Source organism: Biomphalaria glabrata, chromosome 1 (genome assembly GCF_947242115.1).
Source record: "Biomphalaria glabrata chromosome 1, xgBioGlab47.1, whole genome shotgun sequence".
Classification (NCBI taxonomy): Eukaryota; Metazoa; Mollusca; class Gastropoda; family Planorbidae; genus Biomphalaria; species Biomphalaria glabrata.
The window spans coordinates 29,753,761-29,772,159 of NC_074711.1; the positions used below are offsets into that span (position 1 = coordinate 29,753,761).

The 18,399-nt window shown below is 36.6% G+C and overlaps 1 protein-coding gene across 2 annotated transcripts in view; it reads left to right on the plus strand.

Annotated features, from left to right (window-relative positions):
- The window catches only part of LOC106060763 (uncharacterized), a 169,730-nt gene that overhangs the window by 16,025 nt on the left and 135,306 nt on the right, over positions 1–18,399 (plus strand). For both annotated transcript variants that reach the window (XM_056031638.1, XM_056031643.1), the window contains exons 2-9: positions 2,010–2,117; positions 4,020–4,249; positions 4,490–4,628; positions 6,613–6,839; positions 7,348–7,446; positions 8,583–8,740; positions 9,925–10,162; positions 10,813–10,889. In XM_056031638.1, coding sequence (XP_055887613.1) covers positions 2,010–2,117; positions 4,020–4,249; positions 4,490–4,628; positions 6,613–6,839; positions 7,348–7,446; positions 8,583–8,740; positions 9,925–10,162; positions 10,813–10,889 — 1,276 coding nt within the window. The remainder of the gene's footprint in view (positions 1–2,009; positions 2,118–4,019; positions 4,250–4,489; positions 4,629–6,612; positions 6,840–7,347; positions 7,447–8,582; positions 8,741–9,924; positions 10,163–10,812; positions 10,890–18,399) is intronic.

Sequence of the window (18,399 nt, forward strand, 5' to 3'; positions counted from 1 at the left end):
GGGGATGAAATGACCGGGGATGAAGTGACCGGGGGATGAAGTGACCAGGGGATGAAGTGACCAGAAGATGAAATGACCGGGGATGGAGTGACCGGGGATGAAATGACCGGGAACCGATTTATTATTGTTAGTCTAGATCCATTGCAAATTTAATTACATGACTGATCTAAACTAATTAATACAATTACACTTACTGTGAGCTTTTTTTTTTTTTATTTTTTTATTACATTTGCTGTTTTTACGTAACCAAGCATCATATTTAAAAACAAATTTAAAGTCTTATTGAGTGTGTACTTCTGTATAGTGATTAAAACATTCGCAAGAAAAATAATCAAACTATTTTGTCTTCCATGACCCTTTTGTTTTTACGAAATAACTATATGCATACATTGCAAAGTGTATTTTTTAAAGCAAGACACAGTTCGCAGTTCGCATTAATCCCCAACGGTATAGGTGACTTAAGTAGCCAACATGTTCGCACTTAAAGTCACGTGATCCTCAGGTTACACCTAAGACTTGAGTTTTACTTTATCATCTAAAAACAAAAATAACTCCTAATCGTCTTAGGCCAGAATGTTTACTCCATACGTGTAAAACAAAAAAAACAAAAAAAGATTTGTATGTATTTCTGTTTTGAAACTTCCTTCGTATAGCGCTTCTTTTATGTTCTAGCATGTTCCGTGCGCTTTGGTCAAATCACTTTTGTATCTGGGAGCAGGTTTCCGTTTTTTTTTTTGGCGCTTAGCAAACACAACTCTGCCCCGAGTCAAATACCATTTTACAATTCCTTGCCTACACTGGAATTCAAATTCGAGTCCCCTTTTTAGGTAGCCGATTATGGATTTCTCATAATAATTTAGAAGCAACGTTGAAATATACAAGAAATATATACAACAGATATATTTGTAATACGAACACAGTCATATATTCTGCTTTCGAGAATGAAACAGCTTTAGTTATTGTATATATAAAACATCCCTTCATATTTATTATATGAAATATGATAGTCAAAGAACAAAACTGAAGTTTAATAAGACATTTTTATTTGTAGAAATCGTTTCAGTTATTTAAAACTTTTTTTTTGGTTCTAAGTTGAAGCGTGACTTATCTTGTTTGTTAATAATAACTATTATCTCACTGGCGAAGTTTTAAATATTTCAAAAAGAGATGTTTACAAATAGAGGTCATTAAAATTTAAATGTTAGAAACTGTGAGTCTGGTAACTAATTGACTGTTAGAATGATTTACTAACATACAAATCGGCATGTTAGCTTTATATTTGTTGTGAGTCTATTTTAAAATGTGGGCAATATTTTTTTTTTACTTTTGAATCCAAACTGCACAAATGACTTATCAAACAAACGAAACAATAGCCACGTTATTTTTTTAGGAGCGAGAAAACATAAAATTATATTTTTAACAGCTCTCGAGACTTCGATTTGATTCAAGATTTTTAGCACGAACGTGAGACCTTAGTGACAGCCTTAGTCCATCCAACTCTAATGAGACCTGGCTTATGCTGGGGAAATAAATTGTGCTAACCACATGACACCCTCGTTAACTTTCGACCGTAGAAATAGATGAGCTTTACATCATCAGCCCCCATAAATCGCAAAGGTCTGAAAGAGGAACCTTTTTTTTTAAACCCCTTAAACGAACTAATCGCAGAATGGATAAAAATTAGAAGGTTTTGTTATAGACGATTCAAATTGTGTGACCAATCTAGGATGTTTAATCACCAGAGAAAAGTTATTCACCGGTAAGATTGTTAAAAACAACTTTTTGTTGTAGGCCACATAAGTCACGTCATTTAGAAACATGAGCGATTGGAAAAGCGTATACCTTTAGACCTAAGACATTAGAATAACAGTGCTTCTCAGAGTATTCTGAATTTAGCTTAGCTCTGGTCTAGTCTAAGTGAAATATTATTGACATGTTTATTTTTTATTTATGGCTTTAAGTTTCCTGTCAATGAGACTTATAGCTGTTTTTTTTTGTCCTTTCAACAGTGTGTGATAAACCTACTAGTCAAGTGACACCAAGGACCAGCCAATTAACAGCCTCATCAACAGCAAGCGGCTTTAGTGTGGATTATGGAGTTTACGACTGTTGTAATAGTAAGTCCCAAAGACTGTCACCCTTCTATACAAATGTTTCAGCTAAGTTAGATTTCCTATTGGTCTCATTGGTCATCATCAGGGCCACGTGACATGTGATATCTTCGTAGTCTTGATAAATCATCTGATTTAAAGACCAATGTAGACATTAAAAGTATTGGTCGAAATGTACGGATGTTTTTGAAAATTGTTTTCTCCAAGAGCCCCAGGCTAATTTTATGATCTGCACTCTAACAATGAACAAGCAATGAATTTAAAATTGAGAAATAAAAATACAGGTTCATCTGATCTCTCTCCTTTAGTCCCTTTCATCTTCTGTCCTTAATGTCGACAGCGTTCTAAGATAAGTTAATAACAAAAAAGTCTAGAAAGGAAAAAAAACATAAGATGCATATCTATAGTCTCTATTCTATAACTATAGACATCAATGTAGGGAGAGGTCGGAAATAAATGGGCGACAACCATGTTTATGAGACCACTGTGGTTTGTAAAGTAACGTAGACCTATTTGTAGTCCAGGTTACTTTCTCTTTCGCCAACGCATAAAACTGTCCTGCAGTCAGTATGCATCCGGCTTACATACAACGTCACCCTGACATTACCTTGTTGATATCAAGTTGTATAAACATTAGTATTCTACGAGAGTTCGCTCGCATTGACACCTCTGTAAGCGTATCCATTTCTGTCACTGATACTGTTGTTGAATGTAGATTATACAAATTACATGTAAATAGGTTTTTCTCCAATGAAACAATATTAGTTAATTACCAAGGTGTTGCTTGTTAGATTTCACCCTGTTAATTTAGCAGTGCTCTGACTTGTATCTCCAGACAGCTGACTAACCATTGTAGGCCCATCTATACAAAACTTGAATACAAATATTTAAAAAAATGTGTTGTTTTTTTTTTTGCTCAAAATATTTGCAGCTTATAATTTCAACTGAAATGTGTAGAATGATTTATACAAAATACTCTAACTCACCACCAACTTCTACCTCCCGCCATACAATAAGCACTCTCTGTCTCTCGTCTCTGACTTCATTGCTTTCATTGGTAGCTCTGTCTCTTGTCTCTGACTTCATTGCTTTCACTGGTAGCTCTGTCTCTCGTCTCTGACTTCATCGCTTTCACTGGTAGCTCTGTCTCTCGTCTCTGACTTCATTGCTTTCACTGGTAGCTCTGTCTCTCGTCTCTGACTTCATTGCTTTCACTGGTAGCTCTGTCTCTCGTCTCTGACTTCATTGCTTTCACTGGTAGCTCTGTCTCTCGTCTCTGACTTCATTGCTTTCATTGGTACCTCTGTCTCTCGTCTCTGACTTCATTGCTTTCACTGGTTGCTCTGTCTCTCGTCGCTGACTTCATTGCTTTCACTGGTAGCTCTGTCTCTCGTCTCTGACATCATTGCTTTCACTGGTAGCTCTGTCTCTCGTCTCTGACTTCTTTCATCAGTATTTCGACCACTTTTTATCATCTGCATCAATCCTAAATCCTAAGGTTTAATCAGTTTTCGTGGCGTGGTGTTAAAGCGCTTGGCTCACGAACTGGGGGGGGGGGGGAATGTCCCAGGTTCGAATCCTGGTGAAGAATGAGATTTTTAATTTCTGGATCTTTAGGGCTCCTCTGAGTTTACCCCAGCTCTAATGGGCTCATTTGTTGGGTAAAAGTAAATACGATTTGTCATTGTGCTGACCACATGATACTCTCATTAATCGTGGGCCACAGAAACAGATGACCGTTACATCATCTGCTCCTTAGATCGCAAAGTCTGAAAGAGGAACTTTACTTTTTTTTTACAAGCACGCTTACACACTCCACAGGAGCCCCAATTCAAAGAAATGTAAAAATGTAATCTTACTTTAGTAGAAACCCGACAGTGAAGCTAATGAACTATTTGTACTTTTTAGCTCTCAGTTTAGGAGGCTGGTGCCATGTGACCAACAGAAGTGACGAATGGTATGACGTCAGGTTTACGTCAGCTGTCAACGTCACCGTAGTTGTCCTGCAGCAGCCCTATATCGCCGCTGGTGCGTCCCCGCCCACAGTAACACAGTTCAGATTGCTGTACGAAGATGCCAGAGACCAGTTCGATGTGTTGACCAAATATACACTTCAGAACAATGGGACGGACCAGGAGGTAGTTAAAAAACAAATTGTTGATAAATATTTAAACTTCTACAATGCTTACACGAAGCAAAGCCAATTCAATGTCTATAGCCTGAATAACATTATAACACGAATGTTTCAATGGAATAGAACGAATAAGTTACAGTTTTATGCACACACACACACACAATTAAGTAACTATAAAAAAGACATTCATTTATGTATATGCTATAGCCCGCCCCATTCATTAATTATTGAATATATTCACCAGGTGATAGATGCTGTTTATAGTAATGGTCAGTTCATTCTGAATTTATTGACACCAGTTATAGCCAGGCGGATTAGAATTATTGTGGTCAACTACACGGACAGACCTTGCATGAGACTGGACATTAGAGGCTGCCCTGTTGGTAGGAAGAGTTGTTGTTTTTTTTAACCCCTCAAAAACGTCAGGAAAAAATAGCATTCATTACTTTCTAAAAATATGCTTTAAGTATTTAGTTGAATATTTTTTTTAAAAGGATTAGTACCTACAATCAAAGATCAAAATGACATCAGTAATGGAAGTTATTATCTTTACAAATAACACTTGATTAATCTGGTTATGTATATATTTCAAACTGATAATCAAACTTACAATGAACTTATATGTTTTGTCCTCATAATAAACAAATTAAATACATAACTATGGTTCGATGATGACCACTTTTGTCATCCAGGGGGCTGAGGGCTTTGCACTCCTCATGTGGCTGGTGTAACTCACAGAGATTTTAAAAGACGTATTTTCTACTAGCCAAATATTTGAAGCTAAGCTGTTTGGCTCTTTTTTTTCTCTCTCTTATTTCCATAGAAAAGTAGCGATACAAGGTGCTTGTTGTTATTGGTTAGACGTGTGGACTAATAAGCTGTTTATTGTTCTCACTTCATTACTAGAAATAAGTTATCAATACGATTTAAAATGAAGTTTTAAAAAAAAGTTACTTGCAATGTTATTCGTGTAGCCTATATAGTGACTGCATTAAATGATAAAAAAAAATATACATGAAATTTCTTTCTTATGTCTGTATCAACGCTCTAATAGAGGTTATTGAAGTTATATTACAAGTTATTGAAATTAAATGATAAATTATTGAAATTAAATTAGAAGTCATTGAAATTAAACTACAAAATATTGAAACTATATTATAAATTATTGAAAATGAAATGAAATTAGAAGTTATTGAAGTTAAACTCCAAGTTATTGAAATTAAATTAGAAGTTTGTTGAAGTTAAATTAGAAGTTATTGAAGTTAAACCATTGTAACGTTAAGCTTACAGTTGACACTACACCAGAGGACACATGCTTCGTCTACAGGAGGTGCTGCACCCACACATTATCTGCCATTTTATTTCAGTTCAAATCCAATGTCTTTGAAGTGTAGGGGTGGTAGAGGTTTATTTTTTTTTTATTATAAATCACCGTTAACTGTATAATGGGCTTTATTCAATGCGTTAGCAGTGCAATTAGGATTTTAATTCAAGTTGGTCACGAGATTAAAATAAAGACCTAATCACTCGGTAATTGTTGCGTTATTTATAATCTGAAAGCAGATCATTGAACATTTAAATATTGTAGCATTTTAACGAGATCTCTTTTAAAAGAGTTACTATATTGCTAGTTGGATGCAACAAGATTTGTACAAAACTTATATCAAATCTGTCTGTCTGGTAAAATATTTTTACACGTTACACACCCAATCTCGAATCAAGCTAAAAATGTTTCACACTTATTTCTTTTACCTTACTAAACAAGAATCAATTCTAAAACAATAACCAATTAGTTAATTACCTATTGGTATTTTTTTTAAAAATATCGAACAAGGGAAAGATTTTGTACTTGATTGGTGCGGTGGTGTAAGTTGAATTAGCCCCCTTTATACTTTATAGGTTGCCACTTTAAGTTTGAAGCTTATACTGGATAACTATAAAACCATCTATTTTCATAAGCAATTCTCCGGCATAGTGGTTAGTGTGCTGGCTTTAGGAGGTTTGAGACCTCGAGTTCGAATTCAGGTCTTTCAACTTTTCTTTAAATAAATGCATTTAAAAAGCGATAAAGGTATCTTTAACACAGTTACCCCTTCTCTCCCCCCTTCACACATTTTTTTCTCAACTGTTCCAGACAAATGATAGAATCATAGAGAATTGAGAATGTTAAATCATGAATTTGAACAATTAGAAAAAATATGTCTAATCGCACTGATTTATTATTGTTAGTCTAGATCTGTTACAAATTTAATTACACAATTGATCAAAACTAATGGATACAACTAAACCTACTATAATCTTTGCTTTAAAAGATTTTTTTAAAATTTTTCATGTGATGTATTGTGTTTTATCTCCTCCCATGTTAAGACATGGCCCCTCCAGATAGTAGTATTCCAAAGGTGAGATTTGATCCAGCCAGCAGTAGTGGGGACTTAAGGCTACTGTGCAGTGCATCCAATCTGTCCTACTTCGCTGTCGATTACCTAGTCACGTGGTACAGGAACACAGAGAAAGTCTTGGAAGAGAAACTCACTAATGATGCCTTGACATCATACCTCAATGTGACCGTGGATAATTTCTCCTCTCGACAAACGGTATTTTTTTTTAACTAAGCCAATCTAAAAATGTATGATAATTTGATATATCATTTTTTAAAAGAGAAGTTACATGTCTTATATTGCTTTAAAATGGTCGTATTACACATTAATGCATGCATATAAAAAATAACAACATGACTAAGTGGATCTACTTTTCTCTCTTAGATTAGAGCTAGACCTGTTTGAGATTGGGTTTACTGTGATTCGTTTTCAGATATTAGACAGACAGACAGATAGATAGATAGATAGATAGATAGATAGATAGATAGATAGATAGATAGATAGATAGATAGATAGATAGATAGATAGATAGATAGATAGATAGATAGATAGATAGATGGATGGATGGATGGATAGATAAATAGATAGATAGATAGATAGATAGATAGATAGATAGATAGATAGATAGATAGATAGATAGATAGATAGATAGATAGAAAGATAAATAGATAGATAGATAGATAGATAGATGAAGTGATTCAATGCTATTGATTTCGTTCCTCAGCACAAATGTCATGTCCAAGCGTGTTACCAAGCAGTTTGTTCAATCAATGCCACCTATAGCAATGGAAACTCTAGTCATGTATACGTTCCAGACATCGAGGTAAGAACTGATTAAAAAGAAAATAACTAACACTAAGTTTTCAGAAATTCTCACCTTGCACTTCTCAGCCTGCGATTATACGTACCCATTGCGATAATCGGTTGAAAATGTTAGTCAATAAAAAGTTCATTACAAATGAGAAATTTACACAACACGTAAAGAGGGGGGGGGAGTTAATGAGCTCTGCAGAATGTTTTTTTATGCAAGATATTCGATAGAATATAAACACTACCTTTTAGGTCCTCTTATCAGTTGTTGACTTTATAAATGAACAAAAACTGTTCCTTTCAATAAAACTTAAAAGAACCGAGAACGCACACACACACACACACACAATCGTGATAAGGTTTATGATACATAAAAGGTCTGGAATGTTACAGCTATTAGAATCTGCAGTCAAATAGTTAACTGATTTCAAGACTTTATTAAAAAAGAGATGAATAAAAAAAAAGTTTAGTATTCTCGTATGGAAGTATTGTAGGCTACATTTTGTGGACTACAATGTTAAGTCAATAATCCTTAACACTGGCACGTAGTTTAAACTACTTGTTTAGGACGAGCCGGGAGAGTTTTAACAGTAATTTTAAACCGAAGTGTCTTGGTGACAAAGTTCACCTTGAAGTTGAAGAGTACTGTATTGGCCTACCTCTACAAAGAGGTAAAGACGGTAAAGCACAAGGTCTTTAGTTTCAGCGGTCAACGGTTCGCATCGGTGTCATACAGCCAGCTCAACGACCAAAAGCTAAAGGCTACTATTTAAAATGTTTTGCATTATTGCAATTATTAACTTCACATATGAAGTCAAAAGACTTCCCCCCCCCCGCCGCAAATACACGCAAACAAGTTTAGACTAAATATGATGTATGATGTCCTAGTGGATGTGTTTGACAGGCTATATAACAAAACCAAAATGTACCAATTATTCTTTTATAGGCGTGGTAGTGACAACAGTTTGTTAATAAAAATATATTTTCCACAAAAATAGGATCTTATATAGAATAATATAGAAAGTAAGGGCTGAGAATCAAATTCGAACAACATTTTTGAACTATTTTTAAATTCAAATAAGCCTTAAAAACGATTTAACAAACCTTTGATATTAACTAATTTATGCTTTTTCCCCCCCTTGCTTGCAGATAACAAATACAGAGTCTTTAGTTCTCAGGGAAGGGGAGACAACGTATGTCAAGGTTCACGCCACTGCCCCACCCTATCTGCTATGCACCACAGCAGGACAACAACTAGATTGCGACATCACTATCGTAGCTACTTCGTATGACGACAATGCAACGATGTAAGCAAAATAGATTTTGAAAAAGTATTTGTCTTCGTTTAGGCGTCTACTTTTAAAGTACCGAAAGACCTAAATTTCACTTAGGTCCCTTTAAATATAAGTGATAGACACTAACATATTATGTTTACAGAATTTGTAGCAGGTTCAACAATATGCATTGGCACTAATTGGCAGTGTTGATTTTGTAAAACAAAAAATAGATGCCGGTACTCAATGATTAGGTGCCGGTACTCAGTGATGGATTGCCGAACTTTTAACTACTAATATATTAATAATAAACGTTAAAATACAAGAAAGTAATAATTTACCCCACATTGAAAAAGCTGCCGGTACGCCGTACCGGTGCGTACCGTCACAACAAAAAAGGCCCGTGCATTGGTAATTAAAATTATTACCGCGCTTGTCTCCCTTTTCATTCTCATTCTGTATAGCAACCCAATCTAGACCAGACCCCTGAACGATGAATAACTATTTGCCCTTCTGATAGAGTTCAAGAAATTACTTTCGTAGGACACATTTAAATGAGAATATTCCTTACTGATAGTAGGCAACATTGAAGTTTAATTTGGTGTCCTTTGTGTGCTACTGGTATTGTGAAAATCTTAAAAAGTATATGTGATTAAAAACAAATGTGTTGTTTTTTTTTTGTAAAAATTTTATTAATTAATATAGCAACATAATCTAATAATTTGACTTTAAAAAAACTTAGCCTAACTCACAACCTTTCAGATTGTCTACAGTGTAATCTGCTATGGGGCATTTTACGTTCGTTAGACGGTCTTTTCCCTTTGCAACTTCTTGTGTGCCTACACCGTTATAGAAGGCCTCAACACTGACCTGCAACGTCACAACCTGTGGGGAGTTTAGACCAATTAGCTCGTTGCCACGCCGTACAGACCTGTGACGTGGCAACTAGCAATGGGTCTAAACTGCCCATAGGTTGTGACGTTACAGGTCAGTGTTGAGGTCTTCTATAAAGAATGGTCTCGACTAAAGAGGCCAATCCTTGATACACAGTTGCGGTCACAGTTCGAGCAACTGTAATCACCAGGCACCGTTGCACTTTCACACTTCTTTCTACTACTGTTGTGTATGACAAATGTGCAATCTGGGACCCTTCCTTTAGGTTATTAGAGCCTTACATTAACCTGCCATTTAATAAATGACGAGAAACAATGTTTCAGTTGCCAAGAGAAGGACAAGCTTATACTTCCCCACCTACTCTTTTCGAACAACGTAATGGCCAAACAAAATGATGCTGTCAACTGTGAAGTTCTGTTGACTAATGACAACTGGAACCTCGAGCAGTTTATAGCTGTCACTTTAAACTCTGGTGTGCACCTCAATGGACCATACTACAGTACTATTAAAGTTGAAGCTAAGCTGGACAATACATTAGGCAGTTACAATAAAACAATCGGGGTAAGAGGCTACAGCTTTTAACGCTACTTTTAAGATAGTGTCTATTTTCAACTCTTTAAAATAATTAATAACCTTGAACTATTATCGAAGTCAGGACTGATCACAGAGAAGGACGGGTCATTGTGCCATTGCATTGTCGGACCAAACTCAATGTCTCTCTTTGTCTTTTTTACTATCCCAAACTTGTTAAATTACATATTGACAGTCCTGGGAAGTCGTATGCGCTTGACTTTTATGGTGACATACGGGCATTGTGCTGAACCGCAGGTTTTTGTCCTGGACTTTTGAAAGAGAAGATTTGGACTTCTTAAGCTCTCACTCACATGAAGTTTAAACATGATCATTGAAATAAAGCCTTCCGGTTAAAACCTCAACTACTCCACTCAAACTAGATCGCTATAAGTTCTGAAGGCGGAGGGCATGGTTCGAACCCGGAAACATCAAGACGATAGTCCAAAGAGTATACCACACCTTAAGGCAACCTGAAGTGATATCAACTTTTACGAAAAAAAAATGCTGAGCTGACTATAACAGATAATTGAATACCTACAGATTTTTAAATTCCCTGACACGCCAATGTTTAAAAAAAACATTAAAGTATAAAAGCCATGAAACAAAGGTTTTATTACATTATGACTTTGCTTTGACAGGTCAACGCGACTTTTGAAAGACAAACTTCTGTTTGTGAGTCTACTGGTATCTCTCACTTACGAACTTTTCAGGGCAGGTAAGCTGATTGGCATAAAAACATGTTTTGACTATAAACTCTCACACACATGGAATACACTTAAATCTACAACACACTCTTACAGCTAACACCTTTAGCTACCACATTCACAATCACATTTAACATGCAGCCAACACGATTGATACGCAAAGAATTGTTCATTATGCCTGGCGCTATAAAACGTTAATGGCATGCACATTTTTAGAGGGGGAAAAAGCTGTAAACTAGTTGAATGTAATCTCTCCTTAGGTCACGTGTACATCTCAGAAACTATATATATACACTTAAAAACTATTGTAATCCTGTTTACTGTATGCATAGGCATTACCAGGGGCGGACTGGCTATATGGGATAAAATATTAAAAGTAACATTGGTTTACATTTTAAATGTACTACACCCCCAAAATCTAAATTTTATTACACTAAATAGAACAAAAAATTTTCTGTTAAAATTTTTTTATTAATTTAAAAATTATTTTAGTAATATTGTGGACTATTCGCTGAAAAAAAAGATTTATTATTAAATAAAATGCCAAATTTTCTTATTTAAAACACATATGAAGTTCTCTATGTCGTTGTACTACGAAAATAAAAACCGAAAGGTCATTTCTTCAAAGGTAAATCAGCATTGGAAAAGATATATATGGCTCCTTTTGTCTCGAAAGGCAATGGATGCGCCCAAGTGAGTCACTGGTTTTGGCTTAATCTTGAGACGGGGCAGAATCTGGTGTGGCTAATCAAGCCGATTCTAGAATGGCAGACTTTGCCACAATTCGTACATTTGTATGCCTCTGATTTAGGGCTAGCAGACAGGGCAGCTTTCTTTTTTTCCCTCTTGATTAAAGCCGCTTCATTTCTTTTGTTCTCAGCAAGGGTTGTCCCAGCACGCACAGTCTGTCTCCATGCACTCCGGTCTTTGGCTATGTTTTCCCACATACTTTCACTAATGCCTGAGGCTCTCATGTCTCGCTTGCAGACATCTCTATATGTTAGTCTTGGGCGGCCCTTGGGTCTGACTCCTTCCACAAGCTCAGCATATAAGATATCTTTCGGGATTCTACCATCTGGCATGCGGGTGACATGTCCGAGCCAGCGTAATCTCCTTTGTGTCAGGAGAGCATACATGCTGTTCATATTGGCCAGTCTCAAAACTTCCTGATTGGAGACATGGTCCCTCCAAGAGATGCCCATTATGCGTCTCAGGCAGCGCAAGTGGAAACTCTTCAATCTGTGCTCTTGGTACATGTATGTTGACCAGCTTTCACTGTCATAAAGGAGAGTGCTCACAACACAGGCGTTGTAGACTAGGATTTTGGTCGCTGTGGTCAATTTACCATTTTCCCAGACGCGCTTGGAGAGTTTTGCCAATGCTGTGGTAGCTTTTCCTATCCTTTTTGTCAGCTCGATGTCTAAGTCTAGGTTACTGACAATCGTTGAACCCAAGTAGGTAAATTCCTGCACCACTGAAAGGGTGTGGTTCCCAATTTGTATTATAGGTATTTCTGCAACGTCTTGTGCCAGGATTTCGGTCTTGGAGAGACTTATAGTAAGGCTAAACTCTTGACAAGCAGCTGCTAAGGCGTTCACTAGCTTCTGTAGACCTCCTTGTGAGTGAGATACGAGTGCCGCGTCATCGGCAAACAGCAGCTCCCTTATCAAGATACGACGCCTTTTCGTTTTGGCTTTAAGACGTGCCAGGTTAAAGAGCCTTCCATCGGATCTGCTATGGATGTATATTCCGTCTTCCAGGGATTTAAAAGCACTGGATAGTACGACTGAGAAGAAGATGCCAAATAGTGTAGGGGCCAGTACACATCCTTGTTTTACACCGCTCTTAATGGAGAATGGCCTGGAGGAAGAACTTTCAAACTGAACGGTGCCCTGCATATTTTCGTGAAAAGCTGACACTAGTTTTCTTAACTTATTTGGACAGCCGATTCTCTCTAGTACAGCAAACAGACCGCTTCTGCTAACAAGGTCAAAGGCCTTGGTCAAATCAATAAAAGCTATGAAGAGGGGCTGCTTTTGTTCTCTGCTCTTCTCCTGTAGCTGCCGCAGAGAGAAAATCATATCTGTTGTAGATCTTCCTGCCCTAAAACCACACTGCGACTCTGGATAAACACGATCTGCCAGGATCTGTAATCGCTTTAGTAACACTCTAGCAAAAGCCTTTCCGACTATGCTAAGCAGTGAGATGCCTCTGTAATTGTTACAATCAGAGCGGTCGCCTTTATTTTTATAAATTGTAACAATGTTGGAGTCTTTCAATTCCTGGGGGACCATTCCTTGTTCCCAGCACAAGCTTAGCAGTTCATGGAGTGGTTTGATTAGGGCATGTTTTCCAGCCTGAATTACTTCAGCAGGAATGCCATCTCCTCCGGGTGTTTTCCCATGTGCAAGCATGTCAATGGCAATGCTCAGCTCCTTTAATGAGGGCGTTTCGTCTAATTCCGTCAAAACTGGAAGTGATGGGAAGTTGGAAACAGCATTTGGTGAGATGGCGTTTTCAATCTGGTAGAGTTCTGCATAGTGTTCTACCCATCGTTCCATTTGCAGCGCACGATCGCTGATGATTGAGCCATCTTTTGACTTGAGTGGAGCACACTTGCTGGTGTGAGGTCCAAAGGCTTTTCTCATGCCCTCATATAGTCCTCTTATGTTACCACAGTCGGCACAAGATTGAATATCTTCGCATAGCTCCTGCCAGTATTTGTTAGCACATTGTCTCGCTACTCTTTGGGCATTGTTACGTGCAGCTCTGAGCCTTTTTAAGTTGCTTGGGGTGGGATCCTTCTTGTAGATTAGCATGGCTGCTCTCTTGTTCGTAGTGGCACTGGCACCAGCTGGATATGATACTGACACGAAAAAAGGACATTGGAAATATACTGCTGACACGTAGCTACCAAAGCGCGGATTGTGATACTGATCATACTTAATTTATGGAGGTATTACTAAAATTAGAATTTTTAAGGTCAAATATAGCGTTAGCATTTAACGTATTTTTTTTTTTACTATTAATATTTTAAAACATATAAATGTTTTAATTCCTATAAAGTTCAAACTTTTAAATCGATATTTACAAAATACTAAATTTAAAAATTATAGATCTATCTTCAAGAAAGATATTTAATTCAAGTACGTATAAATAACCTCGAATTTCGTTGACCTTGATTGTCGTGTGGCACACTGGCTTTTCTTATCAAAGGTACAGAGTTCGATTCTCTGAAATGGATGATTCATTACGGAAAGGTTTTTTTATAATTTTTTTTCCATTAATAAAATACTAAAAATTGCAATATATTGTGCTTACCTATTATATATATATATATATTTCATGGGCGTAGCCAGGATTTTTTTTCGGGGGGGGGGGGTTGGGGGGTGAATTTTTTTCTCTCCCCCCCCCGACACCCCCCCCCCTCGCGAAAAAAAAATTATATGTATTTATGTGTGTGTGTGTGTGTGTGTGTGTACATAATCTTTATTACATTCTGACCCTTCATTCTTTCGGAAGACGTTTATTGTGCCCTAGAATAGGTTCTTCCATGAGTTAGTGAAAAAATTGTAGATTCCCCGACATTACTAGCAAAGGGGTCTGGGGGAGCGCTAGGAGCTCCCCCAGCGCGGGGCAAAGCCCCGCCGCCAAGCACTATTTCTGATATTGAAAACCAACAAAATGCATATTCTGAGGTAGCCTATCTACAGTGCATTTTCCTGATATTAAAAAGTTCTATTTAAAAAACCTAATGTGCTATTCTTACTGACTTAGACCCTCCCTCGTCGTTCGGCGCATTTGACGTCAAGCTGTTTCCATAAAATTGTGGACTCCCTGCCATTACTAGCAAGGGGTTCTGGGGAAGCGCCAGTAGCTCCCCAGCGCGGGGCGAAGCCCCGCCGCCAAGCACTATTTCTGGTATTGAAAGCCAACAAAATGCATATTCTGGGGTATCTACAGTCCATTTTAATGCTATTAAAAAGTTTTATTTCAAAAACCTAATGTGCTATTCTTACTGACTTAGACCCTCCCACGCCGTTCGGAGCATTTGACGTCAAGCAGTTTCAATAAAAATCTGTCACTGGTAATGTCTGAAGCCTCTTCCCACCTACCATGAGGACCTCCATGAATGAGTGGCGTCAAGTTGTACTAGGATATCATTGCAACTCTTCTTATGCGTAATTGATTTTGTCGGAGAACATGTAACGCAAACCTCATGCGTCGTTCTCTCACAATCTTACTAAGGGGTCGACTCCCTTTCGGCATAGGATTTCCTTGATTTAGATCCGATCTCTATAACTGACTCCTGAAATCTGTCTTAGCCATCTTTGTTGAGCTATATTTAGTGTTTTTCGATTTCGGTAGATGACTATTCACTGCAGTTTATTAATGGAGCCCTGCCACTGGTAAAAATGTGTAACCTCTCTTGAATACGCTCTTGGAATTAAGTGACTGTAGTTTGCTTTAGATTTTATATCGAAAAGAGAAGTTTTATCGTCAAAATCTTCTGTTGGGGGTTTTCCACCTCAAAATGCTCTGTAGGGGGATCTTAGACTCAAAACCATCTGGAGGGGTTTTAAACTTTAAAAAAAAAGCCATCTGTAGAAGAAACTCAAAATCCCCGATTGGCTTGGCTACGCTCAAATAATTTTAGTGTGTAATTTGCTTTTTTTTATATTGAAGATGTATTTTTAGTACCAAACTCTGGAATAAATGTAACCTAACACAACTACACCAAGCTGCATTAAACTTTCAACAAACATTCTTATTAGAAAAAGACATTAACCAACCAGTCGATGACCTTTGGAATTTCATTAAAAACCATCTTAAAAGCATTATAGAAAATCAAATACCAACTAAATACACATCAAACAAAATAAATAAATGCTGGTTTAATAATAGACTAAAGAAGCTTTGTAAACAGAAGGAAAACCTATATAGAAAATTTAAAGAAACTAATGCAGAAAGAGTTTACAAAAAGTATATAAAAATTAAACACTTAACCCAAAAAGTAAGCAGACAGCTGCAGAGTGAATACATAAACAATGTAATATCTAAAGACAACAACAAAAGCCTATGGTCATACATTAAGTCTAAGAAAATGGAAACAACAGGCATAGCGCCATTAAAAGATGAACATAACATAATACATAATGATAATGAAACTAAAGCAAACATTCTAAACAAATACTTTGCATCAGCATTCTCAGCCCCAGGAGACAAAGACATATTACTGAATTTGAACCAAGTAGACAACATAGAAGATATAGTAGTACAAGAAAATGGAATTCAAAAACTATTAGCCAACACCAAACCAAATAAAGCTTCTGGACCTGATGGTATTCCAGCTAGATTACTCAAAGAACTAAGTAATGAGCTAGCCCCAGTGTTCAAAATACTCTTTCAGGCTTCACTTAACCAGGGCAGAGTACCAAAGGACTGGAAAGAAGCTAATGTCACCCCCCTATTTAAAAAAGGAGAAAAATCTGACCCAGGAAACTACAGACCAGTATCACTTACCAGCATCACATGTAAAATCCTAGAACACATAATATGTAGCAACATCATAAACCACTTAGACAAACATAATGTCCTCACACCATACCAACATGGCTTTAGGAAATATAGATCATGTGAAACACAACTAATAGGACTAATTGATGATTTTTCAAAAGGTTTAGATAATAGTGAACAAATAGATGCTATCCTACTAGATTTTTCTAAGGCTTTTGACAAAGTTCACCACCATAGTTTGCTTAAAAAATTAAAATATTTCGGCATTAATGGTCCACTGCATCAGTGGATTAAAGACTTTCTGATAGGGAGAGAACAAACTGTAATAATAAATGGCTCTAAATCAACACCGATAACAGTAAACTCAGGTGTACCTCAAGGAACAGTCTTGGGTCCACTACTATTTTTAATTTACATAAATGATTTACCAAATTGCATTACTTCAGGAACAAAAATCAGATTATTTGCAGACGATTGCATAATATATAGAACAATAAAAACAACACAAGACACAGATATTTTACAAAGAGAATTAGATGAATTACAGAAATGGGAATCAAATTGGAGCATGTCTTTCCACCCAGAAAAATGTCAGTTGTTAAGAGTAACAAAAAAACTAAAACAAATTAATTCCACTTATCTTATTCATGGCAAACCAGTAACACAGACTAAAAACGCAAAATACCTAGGTGTTATAATAAATGAAAAACTGTCATGGAATCCACATATTGATGAAACTACAAAAAATCAAACAAAGCATTAGGATTTATTAAAAGAAATTTCTATAAATCAAATAAGAACATAAAACTAAAATGTTATTTAACCTTGGTTAGGCCAATAATAGAATATGCATCCTCTGTTTGGGACCCCTCAACTCAAGAAAACATTAAGAAACTAGAACAGACACAAAATAGAGCAGTGCGATTCATAACAAACGAATATTCACATTTGGCTAGAGTAACACCTTTAGTAAAATCACTAAATTTAGAAAGCCTTCAGGACAGAAGGCTCAAAAGTAAAGTAGCAATAATACATAAAACACTGAACCATAATCTTCAAATACAAAAACAAAATTTAATAAAATACTCTGAAAGACACAAAGATAAAGGCACATTCCTCGTCCCATATGCTAGGACAAATTTGTACAAATACTCCTTCTTCCCTAGTGCTATTAGAGCATGGAATGGTTTGCCTGAGCTAGCCAGGAAAACCAGTGACTTGGCAGAATTTAAGTCATTGGTTAATATGCATGACTAAATGCATGACGCGTAGGACGTAATCATCTTCTTTTTTGAAGTAACGTCTGTATTATATAAGATAAACTCCTCTGAATGGGGGTTTAAACTCAAAACCCCTTTCGGCAACGCTCATAGATTTAAGAGTGAGTAATTTTCTTTTATTTATATTGAAGAGGTACTTTTTAGCTTCAAACTCCACTGGAGGGGAGTTTAAACTCAAAACCCCATAGACTACACTCATAACATTTTTAGTGTATAATTTGCTTTTTTTTTATTATTAAAAAAAAAGAGGTATTTTTTACCTTCAAACCCCACTGAAGTGGGGTTTAAACTCAAAACTGAGTCAAAACCCATTTAGCTACGCTCATAACATTTTGAGTGCGTAATTAGCTTTTTTTTATATTAAAGAGGGGGTTTATCGTAAATTTTAGACGGGGTTTTAAAATCAAAATCTTCCTTAACTGTGCTCTTGGAATTAGGGGATTTTCGTTTGCATTTTTTTTTGTTTTGTTTTATAGAAGAGGGGGAGTTAACTGCAAAAACCCCACTTAGGGGGTTTAAAACTCAAAACCCCTGGTGGGGGGTTTTAAACTCAAAACCCCTAGTAGGGGTTTTTAAACTCGAACAGCTCTGGTAGGGGTTTTAAACTCGAACCCCCTGGTAGGGGTTTTTAAACTCGAACCCCCCTGATAGGGGTTTTTAAACTCGAACACCCCTGGTAGGGGGTTTTAAACTAAAAACCCCTTTGGTTGTGCTAGGGCAAGTG